The sequence below is a fragment of the Neophocaena asiaeorientalis genome, unplaced genomic scaffold, assembly GCF_003031525.2.
Source record: "Neophocaena asiaeorientalis asiaeorientalis breed wild unplaced genomic scaffold, Neophocaena_asiaeorientalis_V1.1 scaffold114, whole genome shotgun sequence".
Lineage (NCBI taxonomy): Eukaryota > Metazoa > Chordata > Mammalia > Artiodactyla > Phocoenidae > Neophocaena > Neophocaena asiaeorientalis.
In genome coordinates, this window is record NW_020173116.1 from 7,662,821 (window position 1) to 7,683,535 (window position 20,715).

Consider the following 20,715-nt stretch of genomic DNA (forward strand, 5'->3'; position numbering starts at 1 on the left):
GAGCTTTCTTAAGACCCAAAACTTTGGAGCCATAAGGGAAGAATTTGAAGATTTTACTACATAAAAATTTTTAATGCCTGTCTGATAAAAGATCCAGAAACAAAACTTAAAAGACAAGCACTTAATACTTCAACAGAGAGGAAAAAAAATATAAGCAATTAACTGGAATAAAATATATGCAATTTGTATAATAAATAAAGGATTAACACCTGCATATATAAAGCTGCTATTAATTAAATAGATACAGGATATGTCAAGCAATTCATAAAAGAAGACACACAACCTCATAAGTAATCAAGAAAATACACGTTAAAACAATTTCATTTTTCACCTATCAAATTAATAAAATTAAAAATACTGACTTCCACAACTGACAAAGGCATAGGAAAACAGATACTCTCATCACTGTGGCTTGAATTACCAATGAGCAAACCTTTTGAAGGGCAATTAGTCAGCAGCTAGCCAGATGTTAGATGCACAGACCCTCCACTTTCTGGTCTCTAACCTGTAGAAATCTCCCAGAGGTACACAAAAATCATGAACAAGGGTATTCACTGTACCATTATTTACAATATCAAAAACCAAAATATAACCCAACCCTCTAACGGGAGCTGATGAAATACGTTTTTGTACATCCACCCAGTGAAATACTAGGCAGCTACTGACAAGCAATAGATAGGTCTCTATGTAATGAACAGGGAAACATGTCACAACATGTTTTGTAAAAAAAGGCTAGTTACCAAACAGCCATACTCTGTGATCCAATTTTTGTCAAAAAAAAAAAAATAAAATAAAGTACTTTGTACAGAAAGAAGAATCTAGAAGAATGCACATCAAGCTCCCAACAAGGGGATGTCACCTCTGGGAGTGGCATCATGGGAAATTTTCATTTTCTAAGTTATATTATTTCTGTAATGTTTGCGTTATTTAAAATAAGTGATTGTTTTTGTAATTTAAAAAATAGGGGATAAAGTAAATAAAAACAACTCCGCCTCTCTGCACAAAGGCAGGGAAGGGTAGCTATGATCCCCATGATTGCCAGGGCACAACCTCTGTGCAGTATCTTCCCCTACAGAGGAGGAGGCAGAAGAGCTCCTGAAACAGTTGGGAAGGGACAGGTGCCCAGCTCCCGGGCAGGGCTGGTGTGGTGGGAGTGAGGGGACAGAGCCGGGCCCTCAGTCAGGGCAGCCTGCACAGCACCAGGCCCCGTGCAGGAGGCCTCAGCTGAAAAGTGGACACTGAAGGAAAGGACATGCACTACTGGACTCAAACTATTTTTTTCTTTAACGTCTGACCTTTGGGTGGCTCTCAGATCACCATTTAAGATTAGAAACAGTTTACTTGAAAAGGTCATAATGGAAATTAGATCAGCTAAGAGAAATCGATGGTGACTTACTTCCCGGGTAAGAGCTCTAAAAACCTAACTGTGCCCTGAAAAGACGGCAATGAATGCAAAGACCTGGAATGGCACAATGCTGGAAAGTTGTTGGTCAAAGAAGAAGTATTAGCCAGTTAGCCTCTACCCAACCTCTGAATGATGAAACCAAGAATGAGAGGAGAAAACGATGGAGAGGGGAAGAAAACAGAAACATTAAATAGGCACTGAACATATTTACATATTTAATCCTCACAACAATCCAGGGAGCGTTACAGAAAAGGAGACTCACAGAGGTCCATGACATGCTCAGTCACAAAGCTATAAACTGCAACCAACAAGGACCTACTGTATAGCACAGGGAACTACACACAATATTTTATAACAACCTACAAAGCAAAAGAATCCGAAAAAGAATATATATAACTGAATAACTGTGCTGTACACCTCTAAACTAACACAAGATTGTAAATCAACTATACTTCAATTAAAAAACAAAACCACTGGTGGCGCAGTGGTTGAGAGGCCGCCTGCCGATGCAGGGGACACGGGTTCGTGCCCCGGTCCGGGAAGATCCCACATGCCGCGGAGCGGCTGGGCCTCGTGAGCCATGGCCGCTGAGCCTGCGCGTCTGGAGCCTGTGCTCCGCAACGGGAGAGGCCACAACAGTGAGAGGCCCAAGCACCGCAAAAAAACCCAACAAAAAACCACCCAACAACAAGCTACAAACTCTGAATGTGGATGTGCATCTGGTCTGCCTACAAGTCCAGCTCCTCCAATTGGCCAGCCGGCCCCACGCTTCCCAATATTGGAGGCTGTGTCCTCGGTCTTCCCAGGCAGACTCACCTGTGAGCTGGAGGGCAGCGCCTGGGAGGTGGGCTCTTCTGATGGGGCTGCTCCTGAGCCCATGGGGCTCAGTGTGGTGATTCGGCTGGGCTGGCCACGTAGTGTCAGAGTGATGGTGGTGGGGACCTTCAAGCCTGAGAGAGAGAGACAGAGAGACGAGTAGGCTTTTTTGTCACAGCCTCCACTTCCCTTTCCTGGAGTTTCCTCCCCATGTAACATACCCCCATCAGCCTCCCGCCTCGGCTTCCTCCTCCCCAGCTGGGTCATCTATGCCCTATCAGTCAGTCTGAAAGGCAACAGGAACAGCCTGTGTTCTCTCAACCTCTCTGGGGGATGGACCCACACAGCTGAATCCCTGAGGGTCAAGGCCAGGACCCTGTGGGGTTGGGTTCAACATCATACCTTGACCATGAGCGACAGCAAGGTCTTGGGGGAAGATCCCATATCTGGGAGTCCCCACGGTTCTCATGAGAGACTCACCTGAGGCTTGGTTAGAGATCTGAGCCAGGCCAGGGAGGCTGCTTGCCAACTTGGCGAGGCCCCCATTGGTCAGCAGCTGGTGGATGGCTGTGGGCTTCCCACCAGGAGTGGCACCCAAGGAGGAGAGAGTGGTGGCCACAGGAATGGTACGGACAATGGTGCTGGTGCCCGTGGTGATGGCACCCAGGCTCTGCATGGGGGTGGGCAACTTCACACTGGTGGCCTGTGGGACACACAAGCCCAGGTGATCAGAAGCTGTTGCCAACAGCAACGGTCGAGTGTGGAGGGCACATACTGTTAATGGCTACCATGTATTCAGTGCCTACCACATGCAAGGTACTCTGCCAGGTATTTTCCATATATTACCTTCTTTAATCCTCAAAACATCTCTGTGAGGGAGGTACTATCATTATCCTCATTTTACAAACAAGAAAACAAAGATACAGAGATCAAGAAACTTGCCCAAGGTCACTTAGTAAGTGGTGGAGCCTTAACCTTTGGTAGTTCCCAGCCGTGAAGCCAGAAGGCTATTTGTCCTTGACCCAGCGTCCCTGCCAAAACCAACTAAGCTGAGGAGGCCTCCTCCCACACCTGCCCAGCCCAGTGGAAGGCAGATGTGCACCTGTGGGGCTGGCCCGGGAGAGGGGTTTGCTGGGAGGCCAGAGGTCTTGCTGCTGATATCCTGCAAGCTGAAGCTGAGGCCTTGGAGGAGGCTGCTGGCTGATGCGGCCCCTAGGAGAGGATACAGCAGACATCAGCACAGGCTCAGTCCGTTTCCACGAGCACCTGTGCCTGTCCACCCTCAATAATCAACTAAAACACCAACGCTCTTTCCCTCGGACATTCCCAGTGCTCTCAGAAAGATGCCAGAAGGGCTCCCCAAACATGCACGCTGGACGTCCACATGAGGAAAGGTACCGTTCCTGACACACTGCCTTGGATTCATTCTGCACACCCCAACCTACTCCAAACCACCTGTCCTAAATTTTGGACAGTTTTAGGAAAACCAAGGACTTTTTAAGCCAAAAGAATCCCGAACACCTGACTTACACTTCACTTTACACACAGTCCAGTGGCCTCAAAGCAAAGAGGAAGGTCCTCTTGAAGGATCAGGGCATCTGCAGTGCCTTGGCCCTGCTGGGCTCAGGCAACTAGCCTTTCAGTGTAGGGTGAGGGCGGAGAAAGTGAGGAGACAAGCATAGGCAGAAAAATGTCTCATTTTGCTAAATTTCCAGTTTTATTCAACCAGATGTGTTTAAAAACACCAAAATGAAACCAGTACATACATTTCCCACCAGCTACTTCTCCTTGTAGTACAGGTGGCATTACCTGCAGATTGGGACATTTACTCACTGCAGATATTAAGGCCCCAAACTCCCCTATCTCAAAGTTAATGCCAGCTCCATGCCAAGCCTCTACAACAAGCCTGAGACCCAGAGCATCCTCCCCCAGATCTAGCCCCACAAGGCTTTCCCAGGACCACCCTCCAGCAGCAGCCCAAACAGACTTCGCTGGGAGGCAGGGAACGTTGAGCTACCAGATACCTGGGAGGGAGCTGCCAGGAGAGGTGGCCACCAGGCGGCTCTGGAGTGTGTGCAAGGCACTGGGAGCAGTGCTGCTAGAGACCACTGAGGACGCTGGGCTGGCTGAGACTCCCCCTTCAGCTGCACTTGACCTGGAGACAAAAGTAAGAGCTCCATTATCTAAAGGTCCCTGCCAACACAGGGAAGGTCCAGAATGGGGCCCAGCAAGGCTTTCAGCAATGGACACAAGGCTAGAACTTCGGTTTCTTCACCCCACTTTCAGGATCCAGCCTCTAGTCTTTCTAAAAAAGTCAGGCCTCAAGGAGAGACTTCAGGCCTTGAAGCAAGAGCTACAGAACTCTTGGTAAATTTAAAGTAAGCACACAGTGGACCCGCGAAAAGGTGAAGAGAAAGAAGGGAACAGACAGACCGGGAGACAGACTCACTTGGTTGTGGTGAGAAGCCCTGTGAGCTCCTTGGCCCCTGTGGAAGCTTGCCCCAGTGTCATGGTGATGGGCTTCCCTCCTGCGGCTGCAAAACAGAAAACCCCAAGGCCACTGGTCAGTCCTGTTTGGTTCTGACCTTTCAGGGTGCCAGAGGCCAGGCTAAATCCAAGATATTATGGAAAAGACTGGAAGATGAAAAATGAAGGATAACTACATTAGAATAGGAAGAGTTGGGATTATTTTTTCCTTCTACTTTCTAAACCTTCTGGAATATTTTATTATCTTTAATTGAAACCAAAGAAGAACAAAATGTATGATGCTTTGAATGACCCCACAGCTTCCCCGGATCCTTGCTTGGCCTCCCTGATCCTCGTTCAGATGAGGCTGCTGCCCTCTTTCCCCCCACGTGCAACCTCTGCTGTCTTCTCCGGGCGCCTGTTGTGCTGAAGGCGAGGCTGAGCCGCCCGGCAAGTAGCCACCAAGAGGGCAATACTGTGTGCCTGGGACAGTTCTGTCAGTGTTTATTTAAAGAGGCCAAGAGAAACTCACCTTCTGGAGCTCCTCCTTGGGAAGGAGTACAAGGTCCTCCAGCTGTGTCCCCTTGGGAGATAAGGGACACCTTGATCTTCGGTCGCTTGGAGGCCTTACTGCCAGGAAGAGGACTGGAGGGATGGTGCCGCTTCAGCTGGACCCTGAGATCCTCTTTCTCGGCTTCCTCCGTTTGTTCTGATGAAACAGGAACTAAGAAATGGAGCTGCGGTGAAGTTCTCCACAATCCAAAAAAGCCCGACAGATACTGACAGCCAGTACCAGCACTGGCATGGCTGTGTGGGAACACCAGGAAGAACCATCCCAACATGTGCAAGGAGAATGCCAATGCTTCAGTCCTGCCTCACTCGGGCCCACCTATGGTGCAACTCCACCTTGGCCCTCTCAGAAGATGGCTCCATCCCCTTCCCTTACCCTGCCCTGCAGTTGGAAGGAAGGGGCTCTGAGTTGGTGGAAACAAAAAGAAAGGAGAAGACATCCTGACCCTGCCTGGCAAAGGCCAATCAAACAACAGAGGACTCACCACAGTGGACCTCAGCAGGGCTTCCCAGACTCAAAGAATGTGGCAATTCTCATGCCCTCCCCACATCACACAGCTGGAGGGCAGCACGCAATTTCTGGAGATGCAATAGAGGAGCAGGCTACCCAGTCCTCCCTACAAGGGAGATATCCTCAAAGCTCTGAGTCCCACCCTGCCCTCAGAGCACAAGGTTGAGGGTTTGCTTGCCAAATGGGGACAATGGGAAGGATCATCACCAGGACTTAAGGCTGGTTTTCAGTAACTCCTAGGCAGGTTATCTCAGCCGAGACAACTTTACAGGTCCTGCCCAGAGGTAACAGGGCAACAGTGGCCCATGTCACAAGCTAGTGCCCCAGGTCATTTGTACTAGTACAGAGAAAGGCCACCTGTTCACACATGGGCTTCCCCCTCCACTGCATCAAACAGACTCATCCTGCACATGGCCAAGCCTCCTAGACTCTTAAGTTATCCTTCGGGTTTCCTCATGGATCCCCTCCTCTTTAAACCTAGAAGCCCGCCCCGGTCCTTCTTCTTAGCGCAGGCAATCAGGGGCGGAAAGGCAGGAGTCACACGAGAAATGGGAGGCGGGGGAGCTGCCATGGGGCCACAGGGAGCTACTCCAGACCACAGTCAGGCCACAACCAGCTGAAAGGAAGGACTGCATCGACTAAAATCAGAATAAGAAGGAGGAAAAAAGGGAAAGGAGTTACAGGTTTATGCTTGATAAGTGCTTGCAGAGGCCAGGATGGAAGCAGGAAACCAGAGGCAGGGAGAAAAACACAGGGAAATTCAGGCTCACAGGCACTGGCCTATAGGCACACACAGGAGAAGCGGAGCCAAGAGCCACAATAAGAGATGAAAGGAGAAAAACACCGAGAGAGGTAAACAGAAAGAACGGGGAAAAAGCAAAGACTATGGAGTAATAAGCAAAAGGATCAGCAAAGGAAAAAAACAGAAGATAGAAAAATGCAGAGACAAACAGAGACAAATGAGAGGCAGGGATGGGAAAGAAATAAGAGGGAGAAGCGGAGAGAGGCAGAGAGCAGAGAGTGAAAAGGTGAGGAAAGAGCAATACTCACCAAAGAGACAGGAGGAGGTGCCGGGAGGAAGAGCTTTCCTCACCAGCATGTTTTGTGTCAGAAAAGCAGCAAACTGCGCTGGAATGAATCAGAAAGAATTACAGAATCACAGCCAGCCAGAGAAAGGAGAAAAAGAGAAGGAGTAAGAAAAAGGTATGAAAATGTTCTGGAAAATGGTCAACAGGGGCTTTTTCTGGAATTACCGCATGGGTTTGAACCTGACTCTGCCATTTAGCAGCACCAGGGAATCATCCATAAACGGAAGGTAATAAACGCACCTGCCTCGTGGGGCCACTGCCCACATTCCACGAGCAACAGCAAGCCAAGTGCCAAGAAGAGGGCGAGGCACGCAGTGAGGGCCCATAACCACGAGCTGTTCTCACTGCCCCACCTACGAGCTCTGCCGAAACCAGGCTGCTGTGCTGCGGCTCTCCTCCGTGGTGCTCTGGGTCCCATTTCGAACCTGGTGCACCAGTCAGCCTTCCAGAACTCCTTACAGTCTCCACTAATTATTGGCAAACTGCTGGCTCTCTCTTCATCAAAAGCCCAAGAAGACGACGCCCACTTGGAACCTGGCTCTGGCCACCACTGAAGAGGATGCAGGTCATGCGTGGACCCTAGGGGCCTGGCCTCCTTTTCATCTTCACCGACCCACTCACACTTCTGCTCCGTGTTAGCACCACCATATGGGCAACCTCGTAAGAGGCCTGGGTCTAAGCCCTGATCCTTTGGCTCCACTAAAAGAAACACAGGGGAAGAGAGCAGAGGAGGCTCCTGTCTCCTGCACGTCTCTCTACTTGACAGCCAGCTCTGGCTGCTGCCTCTGCCCAGGCACCTGAGACCCTCAGATGATACACGCTCCTGGATACATCACCAAACACCAATGCCCAAGAGACCTCGCCTCAGGGCTGCCCAACTGGATCGAAGTGGGCCAGGGGTAGAGCCACTACTGCTCCCCTCCCCACCCACTGAACACGCCTTTTCCACAGCTTCTTACATTGTGCTGACTGTTCTCCAAACTCTAATTTCAACCAAACAAATGTTTCCCAGCCTAATCGAAAACCTATCTGCAGAGACTCCTGAAAAACTTGACTGGAAGTCCCAGTGTGGGAACCTTAACTCTTCAAGGGCGGGCACGACACCAGTGCAGTTGCCCTAGAATGTGATGAGCACGGCCAATCCTCTTGTCTGCGGGACCCGAAGAGCTCCCTGACTGCAGGAGAGGCTGGGCAGGGCCCGGAGTTGGTAAACAATTTGAGGCCGATATACGTGTAGTCAGCTCATAAAGCCTAACTTCCCCAAACACCAAGCCGAAGCTGTAATTAGTGGAACTATACAGTCACACTAATGTCACCTTCTGTGACATTTTACCCTTGAAAACAGCCCTCAGTATTTATTTCAACCTAATTTTGCCTGGACAGAAATGTCGGGAAAAAGCCGCAGATGCCAATACTTTGCAACTGCCACATGGCGTCAAGTGCAGAAGACAGAACCCAAGAGAGGCCACCGGGCCAGGCAGCTATACCTTGAGCCTGTTTGTGGGTCAGCACAGCCTCTGTCCGCTGCACGTGTCTCTTCAGCAGCTGAGTGCTTCCCATCTGACTGGACTTCTGGGCAGAGGCCACTGTTGTCACCTTGGTCTTGGGACTGGAGGTGGGGCTGCTGGACACACTGGAGAGATCCTGAGTAGATTAAGAAGGACAAGGGCCAAGCCAATGTCGTCCAGATTGACTGTCAATCGTCAAGTCCCCCTGGAATTCCCTGGTCAGGAATTCCTCTCGTAGGAACTCACAGGCCCACCAAGGCCAACAGGCATCCCCAGGAAGCGAAGGAACCAACTCTTCAGTCCCCATTCCCCAGCAAAAGCACTCCCTCCCTTTCCGCATTACCTCCGAGCCTGAGGGTGAGGCAGGTAGCTTGGCAGCTGGTGACGCAGGTCGACTGCCCCGCTCAGAGACCTCAAAGGCCAGGTCTCTGCGGGCCGCGTCCCGGGGCTTCTTCTTCTTCTCAGCATCTTGATCCCGAGGCTCAGAGCCCACGTGCCCCTCCGCGCGAGTGAGCACTCCAGTCAGGAAGTCCACTATCTCATCCTAGTGTAAAGAGGGGCCGAGGCCTCTGAGTCCTTGTCTGGAGAACAGGAACCACCCCGACAGTCCCGACTAAAATCGATTCACCTCAGCTTTTATGTCAGTTGCCGGTCCCTCCTACCACACAAAGCCTGGCACAAACCCCAGCCTCAGCCAAGGACCGGCAGAAGCCTGCGCCCTGCACCCGTGAGGCAGTACTCGGGGGTGGCCACGACTTACCACTCCTCCAATGAACCCTTCCTCCCCTAATGCTCTGCTCACGTCTTAGATCATTACTCTCCTTTCCCCCTCTCTCTTTCCCCCTTTCCTTTGCTTATGATTTAGGCCCAACAGAGGGCACAGTGGATACCCATCCTCCTTAGTCAAGAGGCTGCTGCCAACAAGACCGAGCCTAAAAGGTTACAGAAAGGCAAGCCTAGCTGAGAAAACCACATAAAGCTACTGTGTACCTGAATACATCTGTCCACCATGCTCTGAGTCAACCCTTCCGATTTCTTCTTTGCTTTGCTTATTCTAAGAGACAAAAAAGAGGAAATGTTTACTTTCCAAACATTCCACAGCACCATTTCTCTTCTGTGTTGGTTATTCTCTAGACCCAAGAAGGAAGACTATGTTAGCCCTCAGGCAGGTCTGCAGCCTCTCTGAACCTCAGTTTCCACATCTGCAAAATGGGGAACCATAACACCTCACTCATGGAGTTAACGGGGATGACACAAAACAACATTTGTAAAGAAACACAGAATACATGGAAAGTACCCGGGATGGTATACTTCAGAAGTCCTATATCTACAGCTTCACAGGTACACTCTATCTGATTGCTAAGACCTCATCTCGAGGCACCCCAACACAGACCCAAACCCTGAGATTACTGGGTGCTATTGAAAAGATTACTGGGTGCTATTGAAATGAAATTAGCAGGAGGGAAGGCAAGGTGGCCACAGGTTAGTTCTAAAGGGATGACAGAAACTGACCACAGCTGCTGCGTTCTCCTCTTTGAAAGCCAGCCTTAAACACCCCGGCTTCTGACTGGTGGTCTCAGCAGAGAGAGAAACAGGGCACCAAGTGACAGGATGAAGAACCACATTCTGAGCCTCCAAATTCTGAGACCCCGATTTACTGGTTGTAGGCCTCTGACCTTGGGTAACAATGCTCATTTTATGGATGAGGACAGAGTCCCAGAAGTTAAGTATTTTACCCAAGCTTCTTAGCAAGGGAGCCAAGACTAAATTGAGGTCTCCCAGTTCTCAGTCCAATGCTCTTGGCACCATGCAAATATGTCTCATAAGCAGCCTCACAACGTAACTCTCACTAAGGGTTATTTCCATTTCTCCCGCTCCCTCACCACGACTCAACACACAGTCTATTCTCCTATAGATAAGAATGTCTGAATTAGCAAGAAAGATAATGTATTTACAAGCAAACATTGCCTTGAGCATCAAAGGGTTAGATTCTAGGTCCACAAGAAGCTGTCAAATGACAAAGGCCAGGAGGACTTTGCCAAAGCATCTCTGGGTAAGAAACTGACAAGAGAGGTGGGAATAGGTACTCGCTTTAAGCTCTCCAGTTAAAGCACACAAATGAAGTTAATATCTAAGACTGAGCATATAAAAAAGGAGACCAGTAAAGGATACAGCCTCTTTTTCAGTACATTTCATAAAAACATAACTAAAGGCCCTACAGGCAACCAGCCTTGTAAGAGAAGAATGGCCATCTCAATGACTAAAGATGCCCTCCTGAAATCCTCTCCAGGGCTTCCCTGGTGGCACAGTGGTTAAGAATCCACCTGCCAATGCAGGGGACATGAGTTTGAGCCCTGGTCCAGGAAGATTTCACATGCTGCGGAGCAACTAAGCCCGTGCGCCACAACTACTGAGCCTGCGTTCTAGAGCCCACGACCCACAACTACTGAGCCCGTGTGCCTAGAGCCCGTGCTCTGCAACAAGAGAAGCCACCAGAATGAGAAGCCCGCGCACCTCAACGAAGAGTAGCCCCTGCTCGCCACAACTAGAGAAAACCCACGTGCAGCAACAAAGACCCAACGCAGACAAAAATAAAATAAATTAAAAAATAAATAAATTTAAAATCCTCTCCAAACTTTGGCTGTTTATACTCCAAAATATATAAAAGGATGCTTAACACAAATAAAATCTATGTTCACATTCATCCTCAGTAAGGAACAAAACGTGAAGAAATGCCTACCCAAGTGAAAGCACAATGGCCAAGACTATAATTACAACATCTTAAAAGTATTTTCTCCCCACAAGATGACTGCTAACTACAAAGAGAAAAATAGGAACGTTACAATAGAGAAACCTGGCAGATGCTTCCTTGATCAAAGTTAACATCACCGGTAATAAGACACACCAACACCATGTAGCCCCTGAGGGGTGCACTGAGGGCACATCAGCTCCATGGCATTCCTGCCAAAAACATGCACCCTCAACCTAATCATAAGAGAATGTCAAAAACCTAAATTGAGGGGCCGTCTACAAAATAGAAGTCTTCAAAGTGTCGAGGTCATGAAAGACAGAGACAGACTAAGGAACAGCACCAAATTAAAGGAGACTGAGGAGACAGGCAACCAACGGCAATGTGTGACCTGGATTTGAGCCTGGACCAGAAAAGAACGTTAGTGAGATAACTGATGAAATGTGAGTCTGTAGATTAGATAACAGTATCATATCCATGTTAATTTCCTGACTTCGATAATTACACTTTGGTTATATAAGATGTCAACATTTGGGAAATCTGGGTGAACAGTATAGGGAATTTCTTGGTACTAATTTTGCAACTTTTTAGAAATCTGAATTAGTTAAAAAAATTTTTTTTTAAGTTTTTGAATGCCCTCTTTTCACTGAACCAGGTTAGCTATAATTACATCACCACCTGATAAGCATCTCTCCAACATGGCACTCTTGCAGCTCTGGGCGAACCTACCCACCTGAGATTATCATCAGCTCCCCCAACCACCACCAAGCTGTTCTCAGCCCGAATCTTCTCCCGGAAGTCCTCCATGGCTTCAGGGTGACACTGCAGGGAATTCTGACCAATGACAAAGAGGACTGGAGTCTTCATATCCAAGAGGGGATCATCCACATCCTAAAACAGATCCAGGTTTACAGTCAGCCAGTGCATATTCACTGAGTACTGCCCCGGCAAGTATGCTCAAGAGAGTCAGCTGGGCAACTGCAGTCACTGAACAGCAGCTTGGGCGAGGCATGCACTCCCGTACTCTCACCTGCCAGTGACCCAGAAATCAGCCACACCCTGCGCTTACCCCTCTGGGGCCATCCACGGTAAGCAGAGGAAACCCAAGGCAGACAACTGCAGTGACGTATTCCATCACCGACACCTAGAAATAATGGCACGGTTTGTCTCAAGGTCAAATGACTTCACTGCAGCTACATCCTACCCAGAATCCTGGGGTGGTCCAGACCCACCAGCCAGTCCCACCTCCTCCCCCACTGTCACGACATAACCCCTAGGTGTACATAACTAGGTTAGGACATAACCCCTAGGTGCACCAGCCATAGTTGCAGCAGTAAGAGCAAAGAACACAAGATGTGCTGTTCTACCAGAAGCCACCACCTAGAGAACTGGGGCCCTCAGTGGACCCCAGAAGAGGGCTGAACCATAGGAGGGGAAGTTTAATACTTCTTCCATCCTGGCAATTTGCGAGGCTAGAGTCCTCCCTTTTCCCTCCACTAATAGCAAATGCAATCAGGAGAGCACAAATGTTGCTCTTTTCCCTTAAGTGAAGAAAATCTCTCCCTTTTGAACTTGATAGCTCCCAGACACCCCAAATTTCTTAGAGCAGTTGCTGACAGGGTACTGCCATCCTTGGGACCAGAGAGTACCGGGAGATAGCCTTCTTCCTTTCACGCCCCTAGATGTCACTTACGCTACATGAAGCAGCACAGACTTTGCTTACTTGATCCACTTGAGAATTGGGGCTTTGGACAGGTCGGAGGCACTTATACAAACTAATATACATGCAAGTGTATGTAAAATAATAAAGAAAAGGTTCTCTGATGCCTTGGAAAGGGAAAGAACACGAACACAACATGAAATTACAGAGCTATTAAAATTTTTGCTGGCTACAATTATTGTTTTGTTTTGTTTTGTTTAGGTGGGAGAATAGTACTTATGTCTCGGGGGAGAAAGAAAAAAATTTTTTCAGAGATACATGCTGAAATATATATATATAAACACAATGATATGAACATTTGAGATTTTCTTCAAAATAACTGGAGGAGACTGAAAGTAGGCAGAGGTAAGATGAAAAAAGCTTGGCTATGAGCTGATCACTGGCAAAGCTGGGTGAGGGGCCCAAGGGGTTTATTATACTAGTCTATCCTCCCTTTCAATTTCTGCTTTTTTCCACAATAAAGTTAAAAAGTAAGGTTTGTAGGCAAAGCATCTAGCACAGTGCTCTGGAACACCACAAAGCGCTCAACAGTCACTATCATCGCGCTGGGCAGCAGCAGTCTATCTCAGGACAACCTCCAAATAAGATGGGGATTACTTACGTGACAGGCCACCAAGGCTCCTGTATTCCAGCCAATCAAGATAATGGGCTTGTGTGGGAAATGGCTGTGAATCTTTGTGGGAAGAGAAAGAAGACAGTAAGACTGGAGGCCACAGATTGGTGCAGAATGTTGGCTGTGCCACAGTGAACTGCAATAGGGACGCTCTCACCTCCAGCACTTTGCTTCGCACCGCCCCAATCATGTGCTCCAGACACTGCAGAACCCCTACTCCACTACCGTTGTTCAGCAGATGCGTGGCAACAGGGACGACCTAAAGGAAAGAGTGGCAGCCATGAGAGCAGAGCTACGTTTCAAGTCTCCTCTCAAGTCTGCTTAACCTGCCTAAATCCCTTCAACCTCGGATAAGCACCATTGGCATTCTAGACAAAAAGAGACCTGGGGGACGCTCCACGCTTAAGTTCACCCGTTTTGACCCCCTCTTCCTTTCTGTCTGCTCGATCCTCCCCAGGAGGAGTTCCTCCCGCCCAGTACGTACCTTGCCTAAGCAGGACAGCTGGGACTGCCAGAAGCGGTGGCGGCGCGAGGTGGGGAACACGGAGCTGGAGGGCCCGGAGGAGGCAATGAGAATGAGAGGAGAGCCGGGGAGTTTGCTCTAAGGAGAAAGACCCCACCAGAGAGCCAGTGAGTGAGAGGTGCTCCTCCATGGAACCCCAATACCTTTCTTATCCCAACCAATGCTAATTTGCTCAGGAAACTACGTTAAGCACTACACCCAGCCAGTTATTAATGAAAGCAGTTAAACAAGCCATTATCCTCTTGCCAAAGTTCTAAGACTGGATTCTAAAAACAATTTCATGGGCCACAGTTAAGTCCAACTTACTGGTTTGTTATGAGAGAGCACTCCCACAGCGGGGTCCCAGGGCCTCTTCAGTAGGAGGGACAAGGCCTCAGCTCCAGCAGCCCCGGTCTTCGTGTTGGACGACACGAGCATCCGGTCAATCAAGGTAGGGATCTAGAAGCAAGGGAGAGCAAAGATGCTTCCAGCATGAAGTAGGAGACCCCACCACCAGGATCAGGTGGGAGGACACGGCCCCACTATGAGCCGAGGAGATTTCAACTACACCTCTCAAACTTTCCTCACGAGAGAAAGTACAAATCAGTGCATGGCTGAAAAATATGCCTCCCATCACATTAAAGATAATTGGATACAGTCCTCTGGAAACCAATCTGGTGACACGCATCAGGAGACTTAAACTTATTCTTATCCCTTGCTTAACAACCTGTATCAGAAATCACACACACACACACATACACACGGGGGGGGGCTGGGGGGTAAGCAAAAGACAAATTCACTCTCAATAATAGTCAAAAAGTGGACACAACATAAAGGCATATACAAGGAAGTGGTTAAGCAAATTATCTACATAATTAGATATTATGGGTTAATTTTAAATATTTAAAACAATTTGTAATAACATAGGGAAATAATTTGCTAAAACGTTAAAGGTAAAACAGAATACATAAAAATTATCTCTACTCAGAAAAAATACTACAAGAAAATATGCCAAAAGGTTAATAATGAACTTTATGGTTATGAATTTTTTTCCTTTTCAGACATGTGTATTTTCTAAATTTCCTCAGTGAACACCAGTTGATTTTATAAATTAAAAACAAAACTCTGCACTTACTTCTAGAATACTGCCTTCAAACTGTGGTGTGTTAAAAAAAATATGTTATTGTGCCCCAAATAATATATCCTACTATACTGTGTATACAGTTGACCCTTGAACAACACGGGGTTGGGTGCCAAACCCCCATTCAGTCGAAAAGCTGTGTATAACTTTACAGTTGGCCCTACGTATCAGTGGTTCCACATTACACCATTACGATTTACCAAAAACGTGACCTCACAGATGTGTAAATATAGGTTTCAGACATGCTGATGCTTACACCGAGAAGAATTATCTGTGTGAATCCCATACTACCCACAAGAGGTCAAAATGACCTAGGGGAAAGGAAAGATTTTTAACTGCTAGAGGTAGTTTTCAGAAAAATAAACTTTTTGAGAAACTAGAGAATAAAAACTACTACAGTGATGCAGGCTGTAAAAGTTCAGTCCATAGCTAACATCGTACTCAACAGTGAAAACCTGAAAGCTTTTCCTCTAAGATCAGGAACAAGACAAGGATGCCCACTCGCACCACTTTTATTCAGCATGGTACTGGAAGTCCAAGCTAGAACGATTAGGCAAGAAAAAGAAAGGAAAGGCATCCTTTCCGTTAGATTTAGAAAGAAGTAAAACTGACACTATTTGTAGATGACATCATATTATACAGAGCAAACCCTAGACTCAACCAAAAACAACCATTAGAATAAACGAATTCAGTGAAGTTGCAGGATACAAAATCAATATACAACAATCTGCTGCATTTCTATACAGTAATAGAGAAATTAAGAAAACTTTCTCGTTTACAACAGCATCAAAAAGAATAAAATACCTAGGATTAAATTTAACCAATTAAATTTAACCAAGGAGGTGAAAGACCTGTACACTGAATCTAAGACATTAATGAAAGAAACTAAGACACAAATAAATGGAAAGATATTCTGTGCTCACAGACTGGAAAAAGTAATATTGTTAAAATGTCCATACCACCCAAAGCAATCTACTGTACAAATTCAATGCAATCCCTATCAAAATTCCAGGGGCATTTTTCACAGAAATAGAACAAACAATCCTAAAATTTGTATGGAACCACAAAAGACCCTGAATAGCCAAAGCAATCTTGAGAACAAAGAACGAGGCTGGAGGCATCATGCTTCTTGATTTCAAACTATTTTACAAAGTTATAGTAATCAAAACAGCATGGCATCGGCATAAAAACAGAATCACAGATGAATGGAACAGAGTAGAGAGCCTAGAAATAAACGCATGCATATATGGTCAATTAATTTACAACAAAGGAGCCAAGAACTTACAGTGGGGAAAGGACAGTCTCTTCAATAAATGGTGCTGGGAAAACTGAACAGCTACATGCAAAAGAATGAAACTGGACCACTGTATTACATCATACACAAAAATTAATTCAGAAAGGATTAAAGACTTGAATGAAGATCTGAAACCATAAAACTGCTAGAAGAAAACATAGGCAGTAAGCTCTTTGACATTAGTCTTGGCAATGATTTTTTGGATCTGACACCAAAAGTAAAGGCAGCAAAAGCAAAAATAAACAAGTGGGACTACAAACTGAAAAGCTTCTGCATAGCAAAGGAAAACATCAACAAAATGAAAAAGCAACCTATTGAATGGGAGAAAATATTCGCAAATCATGTATCTGATAGGGGGTTAATATTCAAAACACATGAAGAACTCATGCAACTCAACATCAACAAAATAAACAATCTGGTTAAAAAATGGGCAGATCTGAATAGACATTTTTCCAAAGAAGATATACAGATGACCAACAGGTACACGAAAAGATGCTCAACATTATTAATCATAAGGGAAATACAAATCAAAACCAAAATGAGGTATCATCTCACACCTGTTAGAATGGCTATTATCAAAAAGACAAGCATTAACAAATTTTGGCAAGGATGTGGAGAAAAGGGAACCCCTGTGCACGTTGGTGAGAATGTAAATTGGTGCAGCTACTACAAAAATCAGTAAGGATGTTCCTCAAAAAATTAAAAATAGAACTATCATATAATCCAGCAATTCCATTTCCGTGTATTTATCTGAAGAAAACAACAATAACTCAAAAAGATGTATACACCCCCATGTTCACTGCAGCATTAAGTACAATAGGCAAGATATGGAAACAACCTAAGTGTCCACTGATGGATGATGGATAAAGAAAATGTGGCATATGTATATATGCCACGTTTTCTACACACACACACACACACACACACACACACACACGAATATTATTCAGCCATAAAAAAGAAGGAAATCTTGCCATTTTCGAAAACATGGATGGACCCTGAGGGCACTGTGCTAAGTGAAGTTAAGTCAGACAGGGAAACATAAATACCGTATGATCTCACTTGTATGTGGAATCTAAAGAAAAACAAACAAAACAAAAAACGAAACTCATAGATACAAAGAACAGACTGGTGGTTGCCAGAGGGAGGGGGTGGAGGATAGTGAAATGGGTAAAAGGGATCAAAAAGTACAAAATAAATAAAGCCATGGAATGTAACGTACAGCATGGTGACTACAGTTAATAACACTGCTTTCCAGATTTGAAAGTCGCTAAGAGAGTAGATCTTAAAAATTCTCATCATAAGAAAAAAAAAATGTAACTATGTGTGGTGACATATGTTAACTAGACTTATTGTGGTGATCATCTAGCAATACATACAAATATCAAATCATTATACTATATACTTGAAACTAATATAATGCTATGTCAATTATACTTCAATTAAAATAAAAAATGCAAAGATAGGACAAGAAGATAAGCTGTTCCAGGCAATGATAAGCAAGGACAGTGATCCTAATTTTGAAAGAGCAAGACTAAAAAGGCTTCTGTACAAGAAATGAGGGGAGGGACTTCCCTGCTGGCGCAGTGCTTAAGAATCCGCCTGCCAATGCAGGGGACTCGGGATCGAGCCCTGGTCCAGGAAGATCCCATATACCGCGGGGCAACTAGGCCCGTGCACCACAACTACTGAAGCCCACACGCCCAGAGCCCGTGCTCCGCAACAAGAGAAGCCACCGCAATGAGAAGCCCGCGCACCGCAACGAAGAGTAGCTCCTGCTCGCTGCAACTAGAGAAAGCCTGAGCGCAGCAATGAAGACCCAACGCAGCCAAAAATAAATAAATAAATAAATTTTAAAAAACAAAAGGAATGAGGGGAATATAACCATGCGACTTTTCTCAGTTTAATTCAGGAAACAAATGTTTACGCAACGCAACACTGCTGTTACAAGACACCAGCCTAGAGCTTACTGCAAAGGAATTTAATCTACAAGGGTTAATGAAGCAAGCACACAAACAACAAAAGAGGAGGGGCTGATAAGTGCCATAAAGAAAAATAAGCCTCACACTAAGATTCAAACCATCTAGCAGAGAAGAGGGAAGCAAGCAGGCAATTTTCATCTGACGATGTGAAGTGAGATGCACTCTGAAGAATTCTAACAGAAGACGGGGGAAAGCCTTCTAATCAGAGACACCAGATATAAGCAAGAAAGAACAGGGCTTATTCTGGGCACAGATGGCCTGAAGTCGAGAATTTGAGCAAGGAAGTAGGAGGACGAGGACGTAAGGCTAGTAACAAAGGCTAGGGCCCAACTGCAAAGGATCTTCACCCTAAACTGGCCATTTCTTGTAACTTACTTTGTCACTGTGAGCCACTCAACACCTTGAGGTAGAGGATCTGACTGAATTAGACTTTAAAAGCTTTTATCTGGCAGTAATAAGAGTACACCTCTCAAATGACAAAGCCTTGAAACTCACTTTCTGTAAATAAGAATACTTAGAAATAATTAATCAACAACCAACTTCTCTGCTTGGAGCCAGGCAGACCAAGCATCCCTGGTCTCTCCAGCACTGCATCTCTCTCAGCAGACAATGAAGAGGCTAGGTCTATACCTTCTCTGCTCCCCTTACAATAGGTCTGGTGGTGAAAGTAGCTGGGCCAAGAGCACGATCCCATCCACCTACATTTTCATCCAGCAGGAACATTAGAAGTTGTGGGAAACAACCTAAGTATTTGCTGTGAATCTGAGAGTTGTGGGAACATAAGAGCCTGAAGGGAGACGAACCACTGAGAGCAGAGCCTCAAGCGGACAGCGGCTCACCGTCTGGGACCCTGCTGACTGTGTGTCCTCTACCATTCCAGCTAACCTACACCATGACCTAGAAGCAGGGCCAGGCAGCATGCACTGTGCACACCTGTGGAGTCCCGCCAGTGGTCCATCATGCTCAATAAACCTGAACACCACTCACACCACTTCATTCACATGGGAACATCCAGACAGTGACTTCAGTGGGGGAGCAGGGCAAACTTCTTTACGAGGGAAATGACCTCCAAGGCATACTGGCCATGCAACGTAAGGCAGAGAAGTGGGCTCTGGGCACTACTAATACTCATCCCTTAGGGGATATTCACCAATGCCGTACTCTTCCCATAGGTAGAATGCTGTGGAGAACATTTAAAACGCCTGAAATACTCACAAGCCACTGTTCTCGGCCAGGGGCCTGTCGTGGCTCCACACCCACCCTGTGCCCATGCCTGCCCCCTATTCACCTCCTGGGCCAGGGTCTCCACTGCCGAGGGGCAGCACAGGGGGAATTCTGGGACTATCTTTTCTTTTGTCTCTTTCTCCACTAGAAAATAAGCTCCATCAGAGTAGACAGCATTTCTGTCTTGCTCATCCCAGTGCCTGGCACATTATAGGCACAAAATAGTTGAATGTATAAATTAATGTCAAATTTCCTACCATGCATTTCATTACGCATCTGGTCCTGAGTTTTGTTTTATTTCCACACTAAGCCAGTCTTCTTTTGCTTTCAAACAAACTCAGCAACCTTCAAGTAACAAACAGGCAGGAAACAATAAGTCTGGAAATTGGGGGAATATGGCTGGGGAAAGCTGTTGGCCAGGTAAATTATAGCAACAAAGCAGGCCAGCTTCCTGCAAAGGAGAAGAAAACCACTTAAAAAAAAAAAGGTCAAGAACTGAAGTAATCCAAGTTGCCTGAGGCCATTCTGTATTGGAGCAAAACACTAAAAATGATGGTACCACTTTTAAATCATTAACAGTTACTGTGGGTTTCCTATGTGCCAAACTTCGTGGCAAGCATTCTATCTCGATTAATGAATTTTCACAAAAATCCTAGATAGGTATTAGTATCAGCCATGTTTTTAGAGATGAGGAAATTGAGACACTAATCCAAGATTACACAGCTAATCAGTAATCAAGATGAGATCAGCCAGGCAGTCTGCCCCCAGAACCTGTACTCCAATCACACCGAACACAGCCCAGTGCAGGAACTGCAACCAAAATAAAGTGCAATCATGAAGAAAAACAGTGTAACTTTGTGCAATACCGTCTAAATAAGAAAGCAGGGAAGGTTAACGATACGCTTTATAAAGAGTGATTGAGGGCTTCCCTGGTGGCGCAGTGGTTGAGAGTCTGCCTGCCGATGCAGGGGACACGGGTTCATGCCCCGGTCCGGGAGGATCCCACATGCCGTGGAGCGGCTGGGTCCGTGAGCCATGGCCGCTGAGCCTGGGAGTCCGGAGCCTGTGCTCCGCAGCGGGAGAGGCCACAGCAGTGAGAGGCCCGCGTACCGGAAAAAAAAAAAAA

The 20,715-nt window shown here is 46.5% G+C and overlaps 1 protein-coding gene across 7 annotated transcripts in view; it reads right to left on the bottom strand.

Annotated features, from left to right (window-relative positions):
• Positions 1-20,715, bottom strand: part of KANSL3 (KAT8 regulatory NSL complex subunit 3) — a 62,970-nt gene that overhangs the window by 26,824 nt on the left and 15,431 nt on the right. For 4 of the 7 annotated variants that reach the window (XM_024743700.1, XM_024743699.1, XM_024743697.1 and 1 more), the window contains 15 exons: positions 14,276-14,407; positions 13,931-14,047; positions 13,604-13,705; positions 13,435-13,506; positions 12,183-12,257; positions 11,847-12,004; positions 9,355-9,418; positions 8,708-8,908; positions 8,344-8,500; positions 5,220-5,411; positions 4,671-4,755; positions 4,246-4,376; positions 3,324-3,433; positions 2,702-2,924; positions 2,222-2,355 (listed from right to left, as the gene is read on the bottom strand). In XM_024743700.1, coding sequence (XP_024599468.1) covers positions 2,222-2,355; positions 2,702-2,924; positions 3,324-3,433; positions 4,246-4,376; positions 4,671-4,755; positions 5,220-5,411; positions 8,344-8,500; positions 8,708-8,908; positions 9,355-9,418; positions 11,847-12,004; positions 12,183-12,257; positions 13,435-13,506; positions 13,604-13,705; positions 13,931-14,047; positions 14,276-14,407 — 1,953 coding nt within the window. Of the gene's footprint in view, positions 1-2,221; positions 2,356-2,701; positions 2,925-3,323; positions 3,434-4,245; positions 4,377-4,670; positions 4,756-5,219; positions 5,412-6,818; positions 6,897-8,343; positions 8,501-8,707; positions 8,909-9,354; positions 9,419-11,846; positions 12,005-12,182; positions 12,258-13,434; positions 13,507-13,603; positions 13,706-13,930; positions 14,048-14,275; positions 14,408-19,846; positions 20,351-20,715 lie in introns of those variants that run through there. The other 3 variants (XM_024743704.1, XM_024743703.1, XM_024743702.1) reach the window with 3 other exon arrangements.